Source organism: Micromys minutus (assembly GCF_963924665.1).
Source record: "Micromys minutus genome assembly, chromosome: 25".
NCBI classification, from domain to species: Eukaryota; Metazoa; Chordata; class Mammalia; order Rodentia; family Muridae; genus Micromys; species Micromys minutus.
In genome coordinates, this window is record NC_137960.1 from 7129693 (window position 1) to 7152439 (window position 22747).

General features: G+C 48.1%; 1 protein-coding gene across 1 annotated transcript in view; it reads left to right on the forward strand.

Moving 5' to 3' along the window:
* Positions 1 to 22207, forward strand: part of UBASH3A (ubiquitin associated and SH3 domain containing A) — a gene marked incomplete at both ends in the record, with an annotated part of 31893 nt that extends 9686 nt beyond the window's left edge. Inside the window, 10 exons of the mRNA XM_080937744.1 lie at positions 733 to 902; positions 2341 to 2549; positions 8699 to 8834; positions 12046 to 12145; positions 12902 to 13024; positions 16323 to 16415; positions 18001 to 18145; positions 18737 to 18843; positions 20049 to 20158; positions 22070 to 22207. Of these exons, the coding sequence (XP_080793870.1) occupies positions 733 to 902; positions 2341 to 2549; positions 8699 to 8834; positions 12046 to 12145; positions 12902 to 13024; positions 16323 to 16415; positions 18001 to 18145; positions 18737 to 18843; positions 20049 to 20158; positions 22070 to 22207 (1331 nt within the window). The remainder of the gene's footprint in view (positions 1 to 732; positions 903 to 2340; positions 2550 to 8698; positions 8835 to 12045; positions 12146 to 12901; positions 13025 to 16322; positions 16416 to 18000; positions 18146 to 18736; positions 18844 to 20048; positions 20159 to 22069) is intronic.
* Between the last annotated feature and the right edge of the window lie 540 nt (positions 22208 to 22747).

Genomic DNA, 22747 nt, shown 5'->3' on the forward strand with positions numbered 1-22747 from the left:
AAGGGCAGAGGCCATCAGAAAGCACTGAGCCTCAGCACCACCGGGCCTCCAGTGAGGAAAGGCTAATGACCAATAGTCATGCTGTAGGTTTAATGTCCATGGGTCAAGGAGACTCTTTGTTTAAGCAAGAGGCGTTAACCTAGGCTGGAGACGTAGTGGTAGAGTACTCTCTTAGCAACAGTGAGACCCTAGGTTCAATGGCTAACAACACATAAACCAGGAATGTGGATGCACTCGGGAGTTAGACAGAAGGATCAGAAGTTCAACGTCATCCTCAGCTACAGAACAAATTCAAAGCAGTCTAAGACACATGAGATCCTGTCTCAAACCAAAACCAAACAGCACTAACTGAGAGTCTAGGCCCCAGTCATGTGTGCACCAGAGAATGAAGGGGCTATTCACTGCGTTTTGAGCTAGCTTGCAGCCTGAGAGCTCTGAAGACCTGGTGCTACATCTCTGTGCCTGTCTTTTGTTTTGTTTGATTTTGTTCTCAAAAAACTGCAAGGAACCAACCACATCCTTTCTCATAGGGAGAACCCAGTCCTTGCTTTGTCAAGAAAGGGCCAACACTAAGGAGCAGATGCAATAAAATAGGGGCATGACTAGGCAAGGAGAGGTTTCTGCCTGTTCCAGGGACAGGTTCTTGACATTCAAAATGGGTACCCCACATGCTATGTTCACTTGATGTTCAAGATGAGATACTGAGCATCCTGCATTCTCTTGGCTCCACAGACTGTACCATCAAGCCCTGCACCAAGCAGCTGCACCTGACCCTGGCCCATAAGTTCTACCCTCACCATCAAAGGACTCTGGAGCAGCTGGCCAAAGCCATCGATCCCAGCCACACCTGCCAATGGACAGCTGCTCTATATTCCCGAGACATGCGTTTTGTGCACTACCAGGTGAGAGGACCTGACCTGACTGGTGGGCTGGCCCAGCCTTTCTTACTGATTGGAGGTAAATAAATGCTTCCCTAACAGCACTCACTCCTACAATCTTCCCTGATGAAAAGAGGGGGCGCTCCTCTGCTGGAGCCCTCTCTTCATGTGCAGTTTAGAAGTAGCATCCCATTATAGATGGGTTGGGCATATACAATCATTTCAAAAGACATTGAAAGAGCTCCCATGGTATTCTGAAATTCCATTGCCAAGGTGTGTTGATACGTGGTTTGCTTGTTAATTTATTTTCTATGAAGCTTTTGGTGTTCTTTGTGGCAAGGTTTCCTTTCCTAAGAGCGGATTGGTTGAGGAAAAAAGTATGTCACACAGGGAATAAGTATGAAGGAGTCACAACATTCCCTGTCATAAGGGAAAATGTAAATAGCTTTACACCAAAGAAAGTAGATATACATATTTGGTCATACTGTAAGGTCTTTCCTATAAGAGAAACAGGTCTTTCCTATAAGAGAAATGATGGGCGAATAGATAGTGGTGGGTGGGTAAGTGAATGGGTGAAAACTGAATGGGTGGATGGTGGATGGATAAAGTGGGTAGATTGATGGTAGACAGATAGATGAATGGATGGTAGTAGACAGGTGGATGGGTAAGTGAATAGATAGATGGATAAATAAGTGGAGGGATGCATTGGTGGGTAGATGTCTCAGTGGATGGGTATATTGGCATATGAATGAAGGAATGGGTAGATGAGTGGATGGACAGATGAATGAGTAGATAGGTGGATGGGGTGGTGGATATATATGATGGATAAATAGATGGATGATAACTAGATAGGTAAATGAATTAGCAAATGGGTAGGTAAATGGATGAATAGATACATAGATACATAGATGGATACATATAGATACATAGATGATACATAGATACATAGATGGATACATATAGATACATAGATGATACACAGATACATAGATGGATACATATAGATACATAGATGATACATAGATACATAGATGGATACATATAGATACATAGATGATACATAGATACATAGATGGATACATTGATGGGAAAATGAGTGTTTGAGTGGATGGAAAGATGCATGCCTGGGTGGATGGGTGGTGGGCAGAAGAATAGACAAACATGTGAGTAGGCAAAGAAATGAATGTAGACATGGGTTGGTGAGTGAGTGTGTTGGTCAGTGAATAGGTAGAAGGAAGATAGACATCAAACTTTCTTTCTAAGTCCGCCCTAAGATTTCTACGCTGTGGTATTTGCCTATGTTCCACACTGTTTATCATTAGGAAAAGGCATGAAGGGACCTCAGAGACATTAGACACATCAGAGGAGACAGAAGGCAAGACAGACTGGTATCTGGCCTCCTGCTGCTGTTGCTTCCCAGCCAAATCCCCACTAAGACATGGGTCTCCTGCCACCTTTCCAGACCCTGAAGGCACTGTTCCAGTACAAACCCCAGAATGCAGATGAACTAATGCTCAGTCCCGGCGACTACATTTTTGTGGACCCCACTCAGCAAGAAGAGGCCAGCGAGGGTTGGGCCATTGGGATCTCACATCGGACCGGCTGCCGGGGCTTCTTGCCGGAGAACTACACCGAGCGAGCCAGTGAGGCTGACACCTGGGTTAAGCACAGGTGAGAACCACTCGCTCTCTGCCGATTACCCCCTGAAACAGGGGGCACCATGGCTATGAGCTTCTCAGTTCTGTCATTAGAAAGACTTGCAGTCCCTACACTGGTCACATTACCTTCCTGTGCCCTCCCAAATGCAGACAGCAAAGATCTGATCTATTAGTGGTTTCTGCTGGTCACCCTCAGGAAATCAGATTGCTTCAAATTACTCTTCTGAGATGATAATGCTCAAATACTGTGAAGTCCTTCCATCTTATGAACATCACAGAGTGCACTCAGAGGTCAGAACGGCCCCTTGTAGCCTTCTAAGGAGGGTTAGCGATCTCTTATTGTTCTATAACAAGATGACACAAATGTAACTTGGTGCTCCAAAGCTGTGATCCTGGTACAGCTTGCACTGGGTTCCCATCTGATGTTCACGGTCCTCCCCTAAGCTTGTGTGGTTGTTGGTAAAATGTGTTTCCTGGAAGTTGGCCTACTCCTGGTGGTTTGTTTCTTCCAGCCCAATTGCCAGATCTCTTTATTTTAGTACCTAACACCATCTGTCAAGGCCAAAGGGTTTCAAGCTTTTCCAAGCGTTGTTTCTTAAATGTATCGGTTCCCCGCCTCAATGTATGTGTCCCCTCTCCCATTTTACTGTAAGCAAAAGGGAGAAACATGGATAGGTTTGACATTGAACATAGAGATATCCACAGCTACTTAACCAACCCTATTCTTTATCTGGTCTGTTTCTCATGAACAATGTTGCTAAGCATTTTACTGTGACGTGGGCACCTTTCCTAGCATCTATTCCTGCGTCTTGAGCCTGTGGGCATCCTCCAGCCCACAGTCTAAGTGTACTCTGCCAGGGGATAACCACAACTTTTTTTTTCTTTTTCCATGTGGTATATGCCTGTGTGTGTGTGTGTTTACACTTGCATAAGCACACTGTGTGTGTGTTATGCATATATGCTGGCAGATCCTCTAGCCCCTGTGTATTCAAGGAAGGTTTTCCCCACTGTATCTCTTTGTATCACAAGGCAAAGCTGTGGAAACCACACTGTTTTATTTATGCGCCTACTGGAAGCCAGCTAGAGAGTGTGGTAAAAGTTCCGGTAGCTGAGACTTCTGTTTCAAATAAATTAAGAAGCAATGTATTTTGAATATTTAAAGCAAATGATTGATCTTGGTCATTTAGTGGCTGACCTTTTTCATGGGGAAAAAGAACTTTGCAAGCAATAATTATTTTTGTTGAATGGAGGGGTTTCTGAAAATATTTATGAAGGGAGATCAGGTGGACCTCTAGGCTAACGGTTCTTCCTGTTAAAATCAAGCTTACATGTGGGTGTGTGTGACAGGCCAAGGACAGCATTTGTGTCCTTGGACTGTACCACCAAATGCAGCTGACAACAAAATAGACCCCCCCCCATAACCTTACACAAGCTGCCCTGGGACTCACTATGTTGCTATATGGCCAAGAATGACCTTTTGAACTTCAGATTCTCCTGCCTCCGTCTCCAGAGTACTGGTACTACAGACATGCGCCGTCATGTGGGTGTCATGTATGCTATGCAGCTAAGCTAACTATGACTATTTTATATGTGTTCATGAATCCGTCATGTATGTATACTAACTTAAAATGACTGAAAATACATAGGTCCAGCTGACTCTGCAGTGGGGCCATTCCATGTCATTTTAGCTTTACATGCTAATTCATACAAGCTGTGGAGCATACCTACTAACTCAGGAAACAGAACTCAGCCCTAGGGCTTTTCTATCAGGTGTCACCTCATGATCCACTAGCTCACAAGGGCCTGTAGGGAGAGCTGAACACAGCCTCCCATGAGCCCCCAGCTTGGGAGGTGAAGGATTGAACAACACAGCATCACAAAATCAGGGAAGCTTTGGTTTCCTGCAGAGTCCACATGGTCAGTTAGCTGCCCTTAAAAAAAAAAACCAAAAAGAACATAGAACAGGACAGGCTGGGGAAGAGGGGGCCTAATAGCCCCCTCCTCCTTCTCTCCCCACCGAGGGCAGAAGACCTCACTGTGGTAGAGAAGCCATCGGCCAAAGGGCAAGCCTGGACTCTGCAGTGGTCTCTGGGTAGCAACAGTTCTACTTCCTGTCAGTATGTCACCTACACCTGCAATAGTGCCCCACCTTGTACCCTGACCTTCCTGGGAGACCGGTTCCTCTTAGGAACCAGTGTATATTCATTAAACTTGCACAGAAAAGGGAAACTCTGGCTGAATGCCAGGGCATATCTGACAGGCTCCCACTCCCCCCCCCCCGCCCCACCCCCATAACAGAATCACTCCCTCCTTACAGGGTAGCTATAGTCCCTGCCCCCCAAGGCTGACTGGTGTGACTATAGGTTGGGAGTTGGCAGTGGGCTGTCTATGGCTTCTGAAGCGGCCAAACATCCTTCTAAATATTTAAAGAGGTGTTAAATTGGGGCGTAGGGGTGTCCAGCCTTAATTCTAGTACTTAGGAGGCAGAGGCAGGCAGACCTCTGTAAGGTCCAGGGCGGCAAGAGCTACAAAGTGCCACCCTGTCTTGAGAAAGGCCCTGGCAAATCTGAATGCATCATGAAAGTGTTAAGCAATGGGGGATGTAGACACCTGTGTGCACATAGTTGGCCTGTGGCCAGACTACTAGTTGTACACACACCTTCCTGCCTCCCAAGGGCGCAGGACTCACACAGGGTGTGCCTGATATGAACAGAACAGCAAGGTTGCTACGCCAGCACCCAGGGAGATATTGGCAAACCACATGGGAAGAGGTCCCTTCCTGCTCAGAGGACACCTCCCCAGCCCCGAAGATGGCTGCCACCGAAACCCATTCCACTTCACAGACAACCCGCCAGCACCCGAGTAAGCTCTCCAGCAGGTGGCTACAGGATTCTGAGAACCCATTGGGTCCTGATCCAACACCCACTTGTTACTTGGAAACCACATATCACTGCTGATAGCTGCAGGGGGCGGGGGAGGGACCACCCCTGCCTCAGTTTCCAGGCATCTTTACAGCACACATATACAGCCTGGCTGCAGGTCAGAGAGGCAAAGGCTGAGAACCAGAGCCCAACAGGAGCTGAAGCTGTCTTCCAACCACGTGAGGACATCCTGCCACAGAGCTGAGCAAATCCCACAAAGCCAGCTGATGGGAGGAAGCTTCCACACAGCAGGGGAACACCTTGCTGGGTGAGCTGTCTCCCTTTCAATAAGGTGCCTCTTATCCAATCTTACTTTGATCAAAGGACATTGAGGATGGGGGCCAGGGGAGGGAAGGGGGGAACAGGACAACACTAACTTCTCACCAGGCCCAGGACAGAATCCCCAAGATGAATTACAAGTTCCTGTATCACCTCAATCTTGGACTTCCAACTCTCCAGGGGCAGAAAGACAATGAAACCTGTTCTGTTACTGAAGCCCCATTCTGTGTGACAGTAACTCCAGGATGGACACTAACGCAGTGATTTGGTCTTTGAAAAGCCATACACGGAGGTGACACCCATCTAGAAACAAAGGCAAATGGAAACTTAATCTATTTCTATGGCAACAGTTAACTACTAAGTGACACTCCCAAGTCAGAACAAAACAAAAAAAACTGACAAAATGCCACACGGTCTGTCCCTTCACCACCAGTGTGATGTCAACCCCTTGACTTGCATTTAATTGAAAGACTAGCAGACAAACTCAACTTCCTCTCTAACTGTAAAGTCCACAGATGTCACTCAGAGATAACAATGTCTACTGTCTGAGCGTTGCACAGGTGCCCCTGCCTTGCCCTCAGGAAGAAGAGACAGGCTGTACTTCCTGTGTGGGGATGCTTCAGCTCTACCTGCTCTGTGTGACAGTCACTGAAAGGGGTTGTCAGTGGCTCCAGTGTGTGTCACAGTTCAGCTATGGGATCTAGTGACACCCACACTCCATCCTGTATCCCTGATGTCAGCACCATGAGAATACATGAAATCTACATCTTCTTGGCTGGGTACCTTTAATAGCCAAGCCATCTTCCAGCCCAGGTCCTTATGGAGGGGCCCATAGAGGTTACTAATCAAGACAAGACAGGACACAATGACAGGGACAGGGGACCATAACTTATGGATAATTAAAAAAAAAAAAAACAAAACTTGAAACCAGAGAAATGGCTCCACAGTTAAAAGCACTGAACGCTCTTTCAGAGGACCCGGGTTCCTTGTCCATAAAGGAACTGGAGCATAACCTTGCTGTGTAATGAGAGCAAAGGTTCTCAGACACAGAGGGTGGCAGGCAGAACTTCTCAGAGAACACAATGTAGAAGAGCCAGGCATGTCTGTCTGGGAAACGTCACTGGGGCTGGCCATTACTTTTTAAACAGTTTCCTGAAACTTTTTGAATGAAATGGCTTCTGCCCTGGGAAAATCACTCATTTTTTTGCTCCAAGGAGGAGTCACGTGCTCTGTGTTGGCCATTCAGCCTCCTCTCTCTCGACACCCACCGGGTCCTTCCATAGAGAAAGGAACTGTGAGCACAAACCCTTTCCTGTTTCATATTTTGGGGTTCGCTTTCCAGTTTGCTTCAGCTCTTCCTCCATCCATGTGTCCCCAGAGTTCTTGATCGCCTGTTCACCTCCTGGCACTTGAAGTAATTTAGTTTCCTGGTTACCTGCGTATGCTCAGGCATGTCAGTGCCCACTACCCACAGAACGCATCTCTAGCTCTTGAGGGTGTCTGGACACTATTTCAGGGTCCTAACTACTTCCAGCTGAACACCTCTGACTACGATACATGGTAAGTCAGTGGCTGATGACTTGTGAAAGAAACAGATTTGATATTCATTAAAGGTACAGAGCCAGTAAGATAGAGGGATGGGAGGGGGGTACAGTGTGGAAGTTTGTGATTGACAGATCCAAAGAAGGTCAGCCCAGCAGGAGGGGCCCAGGAAAGATCTGGGGCTATAGCTCGAGTCTGAAGGTAACCTGGAGACAGAATCCACTCTTCCCCCATGGAGATCTCCATCTATCCTGCCTTATGACTGTCACCTGACCCTGCAGGCCTAGGATCATCTATTTTATCGCCACTAATCTCATCGAAAAGGTACCTTCTTATCGATGCTGAAAACATCAGAGGTTGGCACACTGGTACACATCTGCAGCCCCAGCTACTTGGAAGGCTGAGGTGGGAAGCCATCTTAAGGCTTGAGTTCATGGCCAATCTGAGCAACAGGGAAAAGCTGCCATCTCTAGCATTAAGTAACATTTGAACAATGCCCAGCCACAGTGTTGAGGTGGTTCCGGCATCTCTGTGGTGCTACAGCCGTGGTCCAACCACGAGTTTCAGGAAGCATGCTCTGAGTGCTCTGCAACTTGGTACCATTTTGTGACCTTGATCCTCGCTGAAAAGGTTGAGGCAGGTATTCTAGGAACATCCATGACCAGAAACCATGGGAAGGACATGGAATTGAGGTAAATATTAGAAGGATGGCTATCTTTTCATCAGTCCCTGTGGTCTTACTCTGCGAACGCCGCTCTAGTGAGGAGCCGAGCTCACGCTTTCGGTCCCCACACTGCCCTCTCTCAGCTGTCTCTCTTTTAGTTTAGAACTCTGGATACCAGTTCCCATGCAGTCATCTAGCACTACAGAGATCTCTGACTTGGTGACCTTAAGCTGCCTCTATGAACTCTGGTGCGGTTCACTCCACCAGCCCTGTGTTGTTTCTGTCCCAGGTGGATTCGACCGCCCCAACATGTTGTTTTCACTCACCTCCCCTTGGTGTGTTGTTGCCAAGCCTTAGACACACACACATCCCAACTCTATGACGGGCTTTATGCATTCCGCCACTACACCCTCCGAACTCAATTAAGTAGTCACATCAAAGAACACACCAAACTACTCTGATCCAATAGGTATAATATAATTTGCTAACCTTTATAAGTCAAATGATCCTGTACAATCCCATCCCTTATAAACCATCCATTACAACCTTACCAATGAAGAGATGCACAGAGAGAAACATACACATCTGCCTCCATCCACGTTCCTTCCGAAATCTCCCTTTCTCCACTACCTGCCTCCACTTCTGCTCCTAGACCTTTCCCCACCTATCTCTCTCATGTCCAATCATGTGTCACCTTAACATAAATCTACACATGGAACGCCTCTGTTCACAGCCTCCTCTTCTTCCCCCCCACAGGACATACACGTTCAGTCTAGCCATGGACCTGAACTCTAGGAAGGACTTCGAAGCCAGTAGCAAAAGAAATGGGGAATCATCACACATTCCCACTCCATCCATGTCAAGGAGCATCAGCAGCATACAGGCTTTGCAGGTAACAGGATCCTGGTGGTGGTGTTGTGTTGTTGTTGTTTTGCTTTTCCTTGTTTTTTGTTGTTTTGTTAGTAAACTATGCTTGCTGGTATGACACCACAGTAGACTCGGCTGCTAGAGTATGGCTTTTCTCCCACATGAAGATATTGTAGTAACTATTTAATCTCGAATGGGAGTTTATACCCTGTAGGTTGATGTCAAGGCAATACATGATTTGGACAGTAGAGAGTAGGGCGGAGACAACATTTTGGTAAGGCAGGAGAGAGGGAGAAAGTGGGAAATTCAAGATGGAAGCAGCAGAGGAGGATGGTTTAGATCAAGGTGAATTAGATCAGTTTTATCTTGCCTAGGTGGGCGGTTTATATCTTTATTAATTGGCAGTGAATTTATTGTTTGGATGTATTGTGGATTGAGAATTTAACATATAAGTCTGTTTGATAAGTCATTGATTGTTGAGTCGTGATTTTACTGGACTGTGGAGGACACTGTATGAAAACAATGGCTGAGAGGCAGCTGGAGCACAGTTCCAGCTCTGTTAACTGCGAGAGGTGAGGACACAGGGCCTGTGGAACAAAAGGAGTGGGTACCAAGCTTGGTAACTAACCGCCTAGAAGACCATGTGGGACCGGGTGCCCGGCTCCACACTGGAGCAGCTCCCTGAGAGTGAAACCTCAGGACCGGTAGCAACAGAACTCGTTTTTAATAATTACTGCAACACTACCCCATCTTTGAACATTCAGTTCCCAGATAAAAGACATAAAACTCTTCTACTTATACTAAGCCTTAATCAGCACCAGAACTGGGCAGGTATCTACCCTCTATGCTGTTATGTCTACTTTCCTGTCAACCACCCAGAATTATGACCTGCCACATTCCATCTGGACTGCTCTCAACTCCAACTGGCCAGACCTCATGGCCATGTTTTCATGACTTATCTACCTCATGGCATCTTCTCCACTCTTCAACTCCTTCTCCCTCCTCATGGTCTCCTCAGAACCCAAACCCAGGAATTGAAACCTTGCTTGTCTCTCTTCTGTCCAGCTATAGGGAGCCAGCATCTTTATTCAACTAATAGTTTTAAATTAAGAAGCAAGGTCACATAATCATTACTTGAAGTACATGAGGATTGTCTCTGAGAGCAATCAGACCTTGGGGGCCAGTGTTTAGCATTACAGTACAAACCACACCTCATCATGAGGGTGAACTCACACATAGAGGAGCCCCTCCTGAAGGTTGCTGCACATTACTGCTAAGGACCCTGGGGCTATTCCCCAAACACAAGCCTCCCAAGAACACTGTGGGCATGTGCCTTGTGACTGTGAAGTGCTAATGACAGCCTAGAAAGGAAGAAATATTCCAGAGTTGCTGCCCCCACCACACACACACACACACACACACACACACACACACACACACACACACACACACACATACACAGTGACCCAGGTTGCTGGACACTATCAGGTATAGCCTCTGTACCTCTAAACCATGAGGGTTTTCCCCCATTGATTCAATCAACCAGGGGTGAAAAATGTTATAGAGACTACATCTTGTCTTAATCAGCTTCCCACTGATTGCAACAAATACCTAAAATGACCAGCCTTCCAAAACAGTGAAGGGCTTGTTTTGTGTTGTTCATTGCTTTAGGCCTGTTGGATGCAGTTTACAATGATGCAGGCAGATAGTAGAGGAGAGCCCGTTACCTGATAGAAACCAGAAAGCAGAAAGAGAAGGTGCTGGGCCCCAAGAGCCCTTCAAAGTCACAAGTCCAGTGACCTAACTTCTTCTCACCAGGCTCTCCTCTGAAAGGTCCCACCCTTACCTTAGCAGTACCATGGGTGACAACCAAGCCTTCTACACCCAAGCCTCTGAATAGCATTCAAGATCTGAACTGGCTTTGATAACACATAAAAGCAGAAGATAGCCTGGGCTACATAGAAAGTTCCGGAGCAGCCTGGGCTATAGTGTCAGACCATGTTTCAAATGAAAACAAGAAAGAAAGAGAGACAGACAGACAGAGAGACAGACAGACAAAGAAGGAGGAAGAGAAGGCAGAAGGAGGAAGGAGGAAGGCAATAGTTGTGCCAGTATTAAATGCATACAGACTTTTCCGCCATTGTTGCCTAAACAATAGGACATAATGACTGTCACGTAGCATTAAATGGAATTAGGTGAGCTGTAAAAATGGCTCAGTGGTTAAAAGCACTGACTGCTTTTCCTGAGGTCCTGAGTTCAAATCCCAGTAACCACATGGTGGCTCACAACCATTTGTAATAGGATCCGATGCTCCCTTCTGGTGTGTCTGAAGGCAGCAACATTGTACTCACATACATAAAATAAATCTTTTTTTTAAATAGCATTAGGTGTTTCAGCAGCCTGGAGATGAGTTAGAGCACACAGGAGGTGTATCTGCATTCAATAAAAACATCATATTGTTTTACAGAAGGGACTTGGGCATCTGTGAACTTTAGTGCCTGCAGAGGTCCTGGGCCCACCTCATGTGCACTGGGAGGTGACTGTGCTACTTGCTAAGAGCACTTGGGCAAGCAGAGATTGACCATAGGAAGGCAGTGAGGAAAAAGAGGGAGACTTCTTACCTGAGTGTTCAGAGGCAAGACACATACCTGGGCACCATGAGGAAGCTGCCTTGGGATAGACTCAAGAATGGATAATCCTAGAGTAGGAGTAAATGAATAAGCTATAAATAGATCGATGGGGGGGGAGGAAGGAAGGAGGAGGATGGAGGGAGGAAGAAAGTAATGGATAGAAGGATGGATGGATGGATGGATGAATGGATGGATGGACGGACGGACGGACAGATGGACAGACAGGGGACCAAGTATTCAAATAACTAAGCCTATAGGGAACACTTCTCATTACAGCCACCATAGATTGACAGATGATTGATGATAGATAGATAGACACACAGATAGAGACAGATAGACAGACACTTAGGAAAGACAAAAAAGTTGAAAAAGTACATGTCTGTGATGAGCTTAGTCCTCTTTTCATCTCTTTTATGAAGTCACAGAGCCCAGGGAATTAAACATAGGGAGAAATGAAAGCAATCCCCCAGCCTCACACTGTGAAGGCTGGCAGCCTGACCAACCACAGTTGCCAAGGAGCTTGCGAGGGTCTTAGTCCCCGGGCAATGTCTGGTGGATACAGCAGAGTCTGCTTAATGACTTCACATCTCATTGCTCCCATCCCAGGCTACTATCACAAGGAGAGGTGTTCTGGTCGTACGCCATGGCGAGAGAGTGGACCAGGTCTTTGGGAAGTCTTGGCTACAGCAGTGCACTACCGCCGATGGTAGGTTGGGTCCAGATGACCCTATAGATAGATTAGCTCTGCATCCTTGAGGGACCCTAGACCATGGCATAGCACCTGCTGATGCCAGTGCCCTCAGGCTTTGGGGCCACTAATGTGGGCAAGGAAATCCACCTACATACACATTGACCACACATCTAAGCCAGGTCTTTGGCTCAGTGACTTGTCAGTGACTGGTGACAATTCTGGTTTCCCCTTTTCTCTAATGAGAGAGGTTAAACCACCCATTTCTGGTCACACAGCCAAAGGTCAGGATCTCTAACAGATTGACAGATCTTAGAGACCAATGTCAAACTCAAAGGGACAAGGGTGTCAGGCAGCCCCTGTTTTCTGGTCCTGTGTTCAAGCTCCTGACTGAGCAGTTCTCATGGTGGGGTACCTCCAGCCAAGGGTGTACTGCCCCACCGTCGGCAACACACAAGGGAGGCTTCACACTGACCGGTTAACTGATACCAACTCAGAAGCTAATCCTGGGGATGCAGCTTTCTCTCCCGTGTGAAAAAAAAAAAAGGATAAAGTGGGCCCCTAAGGCTCAAATCTAAGTGTTCTGCATTTTTTAACATGATACTGGCCAGCGATACTTGAGTCTACATCATAAGAACCCTTCACAAATAACAACATTGGCAAGCACTCAGACAATAACCTTCCCTACAGTGTGGATCTCTGTCTTGGAGTCTTGGGTGACAACTGGGATCTGCCTCAGTGACCTCAGATGTCTGCTACTTGTTTCTACTTTAGGAAAATACTACAGGCCAGACCTGAACTTCCCCCGCAGCCTGCCGAGGAGGAGCAACGGCATCAAAGACTTTGAAAATGATCCACCACTATCATCCTGTGGAATTTTCCAGGCCAGGCTCACTGGTATGTTTAAGAGTGTGCCCACAGGAGAGTAACAGTAGCAATAATGACAATATTGTATCCACTGAGCCCCTCACATACATTCTTTGACAGTACAGACATCTTTCCTACTCTGCCTATACCTGGGCATGGAGATTGTCTTAGTTACTGTTCTATTGCTGTGAAGAAATGCCATGACCAAGGCAACTTATAAAAGGAAGCATTTAATTGGGGGTTTGCTTGCAGTTTCAGAGGGTGAGTCTATGATTATCATGGCAGGGAGCATGGTGCTGGAACAGCAGCTGATCGCTTAGCTCCTGATCCATAGGCAGGAAGAAGGCTGAGGGATATTGAGCCTGACATGAGCTTTTAAAACCTCAAAGCCTATCCCCAGTGATACACCTACTCCAACCAGGCCACACCTACTCCAACAAGGCCACACCTTCTCCAGTAAGGCCACGCCTCCTAATCCTTCCCAAACAGTTTCACTAACTGGGGACTGAATATTTAAATATATGAGCCTGGGAGTGGGGGGGAGGGGCGTTCTCTTCAAACCACCAAAGAAATGTTCAATCGTTTACCCAAGGTCACACAGCTAGTGACCAAAAATGAAACAGTCTGATCCAGAAGTGGATGATTAGTGTTAAAAGCAAGAAAACATAAAGAGGAGACACTGCAGGGAGAAAAAATTAGCAATAAACACTGAATGCATCAAGATTGTCACTTAAAAAATTAAAACCAAACTAGAGCAATAACTCAGTCAGTCAAGTATTTTTCCGGTGAGCACATGGGCCTGGGTTTGATCCTCAGAACCTATGTGGAAAAGCTGGGTGAGATGGTACACATTGTTTTCCCGGTGCTAAGGAAGCAGAGGCAGGTTGCTCCCTAGGGCTCCCTGGCCAGAAAGGCTCACCTACAAGGTAAGCTCCAGGCTCGTGAGAAATGCCATTTTAAATGAAAGGGTGAATGGCATTCCTGAAGATGAGTTTTGAGGCTGACCTCTGACCTCCACACACATCTATACACAAGCATACATGCACACCTGTATGTGTGCACACATACATGCACACACACACATGCACAGATATAGTCATAGGCACAGATGCAGACACACATGTATAGACACACACACAGAAACACACAGTCACATACACACACAGACACGCAGACACAGTCACAGGCACAGATGCAGACACACACAGATACAGATACACACATACACTAACAAACACACAGTCACAGACACATATGCAGACACAGATACAGACACAAACACAGTCACAGACACATACACACAGACACAGTCACAGACACATATACACACAGACACACAGACACACAGTCACAGACACAGATGCAGACACACACACACAGACACAGGCACAGATGCAGACATACACACACAGATACAGACACACACACACAGTCACAGACACATACCTACACACAGACACACAGTCACAGACACAGATGAAGACATATACACACAGATACAGATACAGGCACAGATACAGTCACACACACACAGTCACAGACACATACATACACAGACATACAGACACAGTCACAGGCACAGATGCAGACACACACACAGATACAGGCACACACACATGAACACACACATGCACAGACACACACACTTTAAAGGCACACCCCCTCACAGGTAAGATTGCACTACAACTCATACCTTTGAGTCTAGACTGGAGAGTCTCCTTCTATGAGATATAATTTGGGGAAGAGATGAGATGGTTGTGCTTCTCTGGTTTACATTTTACAAGTTCAGAACGCTGAGCCTAAGGAGACAAGTGGACATCCCCATCCCTGGCTGGTTAGCTAGGAACCCACTAGGACCAGCTTTCCTGCTTCTCACCCCATGCGAGCCACAGGGTTTCACTGTCAGCTCCCTGGGTGGGAGGCTGTGTTCACACTGTGTCTGTTTCAGGCTCCCATCAAACAACAGTTAGTTCTGCAGTTAGGATACACTACCTACATGCAGCCCATTTGGGCTCCTCCTTCCTTAGGGGCTATGCCCACACGGGCATGCATATGTTATATGAGCCTGTATGTGTGTCTCATACCTAAATACTTATAGAGATATTTGAACAGCTCTCAGTGTGTATACATGGGAGCATCCACATATGGATTGCATAGATAACAAGTATCCTGAGCTGCTATATCCCTGCCACTATCTGGATGGCTGAAGCATCATTTGTTACCTATCCATGCTAGAAGTTGAAGCCCCAAGGTCACAGGTCAAGCAGATGGTTCCTTCTGAGGCTGTGAGGAAGACTTACCTCTCCGTATTGCTCCTTGGGGTCTTGTCCTGGTGTCTTTCCATCACCCCTTTCTGTCTGTATCTCTACTCAGTCTTCTGCTTTTCAGAAGACATGTTGGTACAGAGCCCAGCCTTACATTAACTTGTTCTCAGTTGCCCCATGGGACGCTAATCATGGGTACTCAAATCCTATGTGTGAGTGAGTGAGTGTGTGTGTGTGTGTGTGTGTGTGTGTGTATTAAATTTTGCATGAAATCTGTGTGTTTGATGCACAATTTTCTAAAAATTTTTTTATTCCTATTGGTCAAAGCCTTAGATACAGATCTATTGGTTAAGGTCCCATTCTGAGGGGGTCAGTATTCCAACTTGCCCTTAACTGACAACCCCAAGCCTCCTGGCTTTCATGTCAGGCAACTCTTGTGCCATGGGCTTACCTTTGCTACCAGCTAGGCTTCTAGTATCACAGGGAAGACATGGGTGAATTATAGCTTGTCCTCCCACAAGCCATGGTTGGCCTTAAGGTGACCAACTAAATAACTATAAAGGTATAGAGTTATGTGCATGTTAAGTTTACAGTGCAGATCTGGCTTGAGTGGGGCATGGTGGGTTCTCAGTCCGTGCGTGGAGTCACTTGTATCTGGTGCCCAGACCTCCTTCCAGACTCACCCAGGCTATGACCAGAACTCAGGTCCTCGGGGATGAAGGATTGAGGTCTTCCCTGGCTGCTGTTTCCTTTCTGCTTCTGGGGCTACAGCCATGCCTTGTAACATAGATCCTTCCATCTTTCAACACAGCTAAAAAATATGGCTCACATGGCAAGTATGACCCCCTTCAGTCCTGCTCTGTGGCCAGTTGGCCACTGCTTACAGGCTCATTGACCTCTGGGCCACCAACTCCAACATTTGATATAACGTAGTTACAAGACTTGGGGATCCCGCAGATGGGTACAGCAGTGAACAGGAGTCTCATCCATCCCTGCCTGCTACCAAGGCAAGCCCCCATCCCGGGCTGATGCATAAAGGGAGTTTCCTGCCTGTCGTTTTCCAGGAGAAGCCCTGCTGGACAGTGGCGTCAGAGTCACAGCGGCCTTTGCATCTCCGGCCCTGCGCTGCGTGCAGACAGCCAAGCACATCCTAGAAGGTGAGAAACACAACGGGCCTTACTATTCGTCTTGATCTTAAGACTGTCCTCCATGGGGAGGAAAGAGGGTGTGGAGATAAATGGGATGTTGAGCAAGGAGTGGCCACCACTAAGCCAAAGGGCAGTTAGAAGCCAGCCTCCTAGGAGCTGCTGGCAGAAATGGGCCGCTAACATCCCAGAATGCTAGGGTTGTATGACCCCGTGGGAGCTGGTGTCACGGGGTCAACATCTGTCATCACACTTTGCCATGCGGCTCAGTTCCGCCTAGTGCCTCGGTACTTGGGGATGAACATTCACAAGCCTAGAGAGCTGGGGCTACTGAGGATCCTTCGAGACCCATACCTGACTTCCCAGGGCAGGATCAGTGCAGGAGGGGAACTGTCCAGCATCTCCCGACTTTTAGGAAAGCCATACGCGGATCCTCTTAGCCATGCAAGAGACAACCTAGCCATGTGGGTGGCTGGTGGTCACCCAGGTTCTGCCCACACTTAGCAAGTCATGGAAGCCTTCATAGCAGGGGATAGAAACCCTCACTCTGCCTGTCACCAGGGGCACACTGCCCCTAGTCTGAACCCCTCTTGCTTACACCTTTATCCCATTCACAGATAGCCTTACTCGACGGGTCTTTTGGTCCAGATATAAAATTCTTGGGAAGGGTGATCTGTGAGAAATCAGAATGTTCAAGATGTTTCCTTCCCTACTCTTCATGTCTTGCCCCATCAGAACTCCCCGTCTCTATCACTGTATCCATCAAGGATAAAACTGTGGCCTGACTTAAGTGAGCTATATATGGGGTTATAACAAGAAGCCAGGGTGAGCCCGCTGCCTACGGTGTCCCCCTAGCCACGCAGCATGGTCCCTCTTAATGGACAGCATGCTGTCAGTCCTTAGATTCCTCCAAATGCCTGGTGGTTTGGGTCACAGAGAAGGCAATGCTGTGCTTAGATCCCAGGATGATGTTTGCCAGGAAAGTGTCACATATAGGAAGGGTTTCCTAGGACTCCGTTGTAGGTTGGTGTCCTTGTTTGCTTTTGTGATTAAATGCTAACCAAAATCAACTGGGGGAGGGAGAGGCATACTTGATTTATACACCCAGGCCATGTGCGTCAGTCAGATTGGTTGTAGTAGGAACTCAAAGCGGGAACCTGGAAGCAGGAGCAGAGACCATGGAGGGGTGCTACTTACAAGCTTGTTCCCCATGGCTTGCTCATCCTGCTTTCTTATAGCACTTAGGATTGCATGCCTAGGTGGGGCACCACCCATGGTGGTTTTGATCTCCCCACATGAGTAATCTATCAAGGAAATGGATGTAAGAGGGTATGCCTTTAATCTTGGGGCTTGGGATGCAGAGGTGGGCAGATCTCCATCAGTTCAAGGACTCTAGAGTAAGTCCTGGGACAGCTAGAGATGTGCCTGCAGACCAGTCTTACAGAGGCATCTTTGCAGCTGAGATTCCTTCTTCCCATCACAATTCCAGCTTGTGTCAAGTTGACAAAAACGCTAACCACCGTGGCAGATCTAGCTATGACAAAGCTTCTCTATGCAACACAGACAATAACTCACACTTGTTTCCCATTGACCCAAGAACTAAAACTGGAGAGGAAGCTGAAGATAAGAGTTGAGCCGGGAATCTTCGAGTGGATGAAGTGGGAGGCCAGCAAGGCCACTCTGACCTTCTTGACCTTGGAGGAGCTGAAAGAAGCAAATTTCAATGTTGACCTTGATTATAGGTATGTACCTTGCAAATCTCTACCACTGAGGCTCCTCTGATCCTTGTTAAAGAAAATCTACCTACTGAAGTAGAGCCTAGCAGTGGAGAGTAAGGTAGATTGAGCTGCGTATATAGTATCAGCAGGATCCGGGGAATGGGAAATACCCTGAGGGTTATAGTCTTGCTCAGCCAAACCAAGACTCCTGGTGAAGACAGCTACGGTGAATGCACATCACCAAGAGGCTGGGGAACCTGACCACATATGGATGGGGTATTCCTGTTAGAACTGGCCCTGCAAGGATAGACACAGAGGGGCCTCACCCAGAAAAGGATCCCGACTCTGGTTTGTGAAGGGGAGTGTCTTTGTCCTTCCCTGTGGTGACTATCTCCAGGTGGACTGAGATGTACAGATTTTCCGTTGTTCATCCAGCCTCTACCCTGGTGGTTCCACAGCCCTTTGCCAGCATGGAACACATCCCGGAGCCCCTGCTGTCCGTGAACCCATGAGCCGTGCCTGGAGGACCACGATCCCACTCAGCTGCTCCCAGTACACTCTGTTCAACAGAAGGCTCTAGAACAGCAGCCCATATCTCTTTCCATCCTCTTCCAGGCCAGCATTCCCTCGCTGCTCCCTCATGCCAGCCGAGAGCTACGACCAGTATGTGGAAAGATGTGCTGTGAGCATGGGGCAGATCATCAACATATGCCCACAGGACAGTGAGTGTCCCACAATCTTGAGGGGGCAGCCTCAGGCTTTCCTGGGATGGGATTGGATGATTCTGGGCTGTTAGTGTCCCCACCGCCCTACCCCCATACTCTGGTCAAGACAGGACGTCATTTCCACCATGACAGGGAGCAGATGCATACACACATACCCCATGTAGTCCAGGTGTCTTAGTCAGGGTTTTACTGCTGTGAATAGACACCATGACCAAGGCAACTCTTATAAAGGACAACATTTAATTTGAGCTGGCTTGTAGGTTCAGAGGTTCAGGCAGGAACATGGCAGCATCCAGGTAGGCATGGTGCAGAAGGAGCTGAGAGTTCTACATCTTCATCTGAAGACCACTAGGAGAAGACTGGTTTCCAGGCAGTTAGGATGAGGCTCTTAAAGCCCATGCCCCCAGTGACACACCTAATCCAACAAGGCCACACCCACTCTAACAAGCCACACCTACTCCAACAAGGCCACACCTCCTAATAGTGCCACTCCCTGGGCCAAGCATATACAAACCATCACAACAGGCTTGTATGCTCTGGTGCTGAGCATGGATGGACCTAGAACATCAGGGTCTTCACAAACTATGAGGATAAGAGAAGCCCAGAATGACGGAAGGGCAGGGTGCCAATGCCTAAGGAAAAGGAGGCAGAGCCACAGCCTACCTGCCCTAACCACCAGCCGCACTCCCAGCTCTCCCAGCTCTCCGAGCTCACACCATCAACCTGTCTCTCCCAGCTTCGTCCAGCATGAGGCGCACACAGAGGCACTGGGTTTCATACCACTCTCAGGTTGTCTGGAGCCCATCATGTTGGCTGAGATGGCTCCCCAAGTCCTGCTAACCCTTATCTAAAGCAGGCAGCATCTCAAGCTCACAGTGATAAGCCAGATAAAGTGATTAGCTCAGGTCTTGGCGTCAGCCATCCCACACCCCGCCCGTGGCTGACAGGACCTAGGCGGCCAGCCACAAGTGACTCCTTACACCATCCTTGAAACTGTCACACAATCACCACAGCCCCAGACCCCTTGTGATAAGGTGGTGGGCTCTAAGTCATGACAAATGACTGGCTTTTCCTACCCACACTACTTCCCACCCCACCACCTCGCAGGGGCACAGTAGCTGGACCCGCAAGACTTTGAAGAGGCTTTTATGTTGCAAAGGGCTCTCTGGGCGGGCTCTGACCTTGAGGTGTTTTGTCTACAGTGGGCATCACCCTCGTTGTGAGCCACAGCTCGGCACTCGACTCCTGCACGAGACCACTCCTTGGGCTCCCACCCAGAGAATGTGGGGATTTTGCCCAACTGGTAAGAAAGGTATGTGTCCCTCTATGACGCCTCTTGAACCTCCAAGGAAAGCAGGCGCAGGGTCATGGCACACGTCATAGAATGACAAGTGTCCATCAAACACAGGGCTGGCCGGACTATGTGAGTGTGCCCACCTGCAGGAGCTGTGGATAAGCCTGTCACCCTAACACCCAGGTGGAAAGAGGTTGGGTTTGTTCAGAGCCAGCCCGTAGCCCATCTCCTGCAGCATTCACAGCACAATCAAAGTCCTGTGAGGAGTCTGGAGTCACTGAGTAAGAGGAGAAGGCTAACCCTGTGTGGTCCTGCCTTCCTTTGGGGGTGGGGGCAAGGAGGGTACTGGCGGATTGAAGGAACTTCCACCCACTCGTCTCTGAGTTACCTCTCAAGGGACAAATGGGAACTCACTGTAGCTATTTGTAGCACGACCAGGTGCTGGGCCAGTATTGTGAAAGCCTCTAACGGCAAGTTGGTGGCAAGCACGCTTTTGGTGGCACTTTGGGTGACCTGTTGAATATAGGCCAGACAGAAGAACAGAGAGGGAGGTGGCCAGGCCATGAATTATTCATCTTATTCAGAAATATTCAGCCTTATGAATATTTCTCCCCTGGTGACCTGTTCAGAGCTAGGCTCACATATTCTCTCTGTCTCTCTGTCTCTGTGTGTGTGTTTCTGTCTCTCTGTCTCTCTGTCTCTGTCTCTGTCTCTCTCTCTCTCTCACTCACTCTCATGCGAGCGCACACACACACACACACACACACACACACACACACACCAAGTTAATTAACCAGTGATACTGTTCCCTGACGCTATTGTATAGAAAATTATAGAGCCAGGCACGGTGGAGCACAGCTGCATTATAGAGCCAGGCATGGTGGAGCACAGCTGCATTATAGAGCCGGGCACGGGGAGCACTCCTGCTGTAACTTCAGCTACTCGACAAACTGAGGCAGGATGAGCACATGAGCTTATGAGTTATGGCTTTCCTAAGCAACATAGGGAAGCCCAGCACAATAGAAGGAGGAAGGAGGGAAGAGAGGGGAGAAGGAAGAGGAGAACAAGGACAAGAGAAAAAAATGCTTCCTATAAATTCTAAACTCCAGAACTTTCTTATGCTGGCCACTTAGAGTCTACCTCCATCCCAGCCCAAATTAAACGGCCTGCAGTTCAGAAGTTTATCCAAGGGCTCTGCTGATGGAAGGTGGATTCTCCTCCCATCAGGACCAGCATGCAGGACCCTGAATATTCAGGGTTTTCCGCTGACCAGCCCATGACACCCTCCTGGCAGTCCCTGTCTACACATAGAATGACTTGTCCCTGAGTCAGCGGTAACATCTGCTCGGATTCCTCCCTGCATCTTGGGATGCTTGCAAATTTTGTCTGACCAAAGAATCCCTAGACGTTAGAAGGAGAATGAGGTACGGCTGGTAAAAAAAAAAAAAAAAAGAAAAAAAAAAAAGACATGTGGACAGAAAAGCCTCAACACAAAGATCCACCGGGCTGGCCCATTTTACAGATGAAGGCATAGAGGCCCAACATTTCAACCTTGCGCTTTGTTCTGTAGTCTAAAACCTCAATCCTGAGCCTTTCTGTGCAGCTGAGGCAGGAATAAGATAATTTGTAGCTAGTGGTAAGGGTCTCCCACCCACCCATCGGTTGTGGGCCTGGTAATTCTGTGGGAGAGAAGGACTGACCCATGGCTCCCACTCCAAGTTGTAACCAATCTCACTCTAGATGACAATGTAACCCAATGTTAGGAGGGCTGAGCATCCCCAGGCAAATTAAATGGTAGGTGCTAGCATTGGTTCTATGACTCCCGGGCAGCTTGGGACCACCTGGTCCCCTCCATGACACAGAGGCCCATTTTCGATTTTGGGTTGATTGACTTGTAACAGAACATTATGAACATTCTGAATCTTCCAGATCCCGTCTCTGGGAATGTGCTTCTGTGAAGAAAACAAAGAGGACGGAAAGTGGAGCCTGGTGGATCCGCCAGTAAAGACTCTGACACACGGGGCCAACGCAGTCTTTAACTGGAGAAACTGGATCTCCAGCCACTGAGCCAGCCCAAGCTTTCCAGGAGGTACTGCCCTGTCCCAAGGCATGGAGGCCTATGACTATGATTACCTAACCTTGCCTGGTGTGACTGAGGAAAAGAACAAGACACACTTGATACTCAGGGGGGGGGCACTGCCATGGCTCTTGCCTTTGTCACTTCCAGCTGGGGATCCGCTGCAGAGGCCAGAGCAGAGGTCTAGATTAAGATACCACATTGCAACGTGTGGGCTGGTTTGGAGAGACCGGAGGAACCGCCTCACTTCCAGGAACTAAAGACTCCCCACACTTGACGATGCCACCCATCTATTGTGTACGGCCTTAGGAAGCCTCCTTCTTGCTATAAGCAGCCACTGTTTAGCCAAAGGAACAGTGGTCCATAAAGGAAACAGCCTGCCCGCCAGGTCAGCACCACCAGGACAGCAGCTGGCACCAGCACTTGTGTAGGGGCTCTGTGCTGTTGCCCGGACACAGAGCTGGAGACAGCGATGCTCAAAAGCGGCACCAAAACCCTAATGCGCATAGACTAAGTGTGTGGTCAGCGTT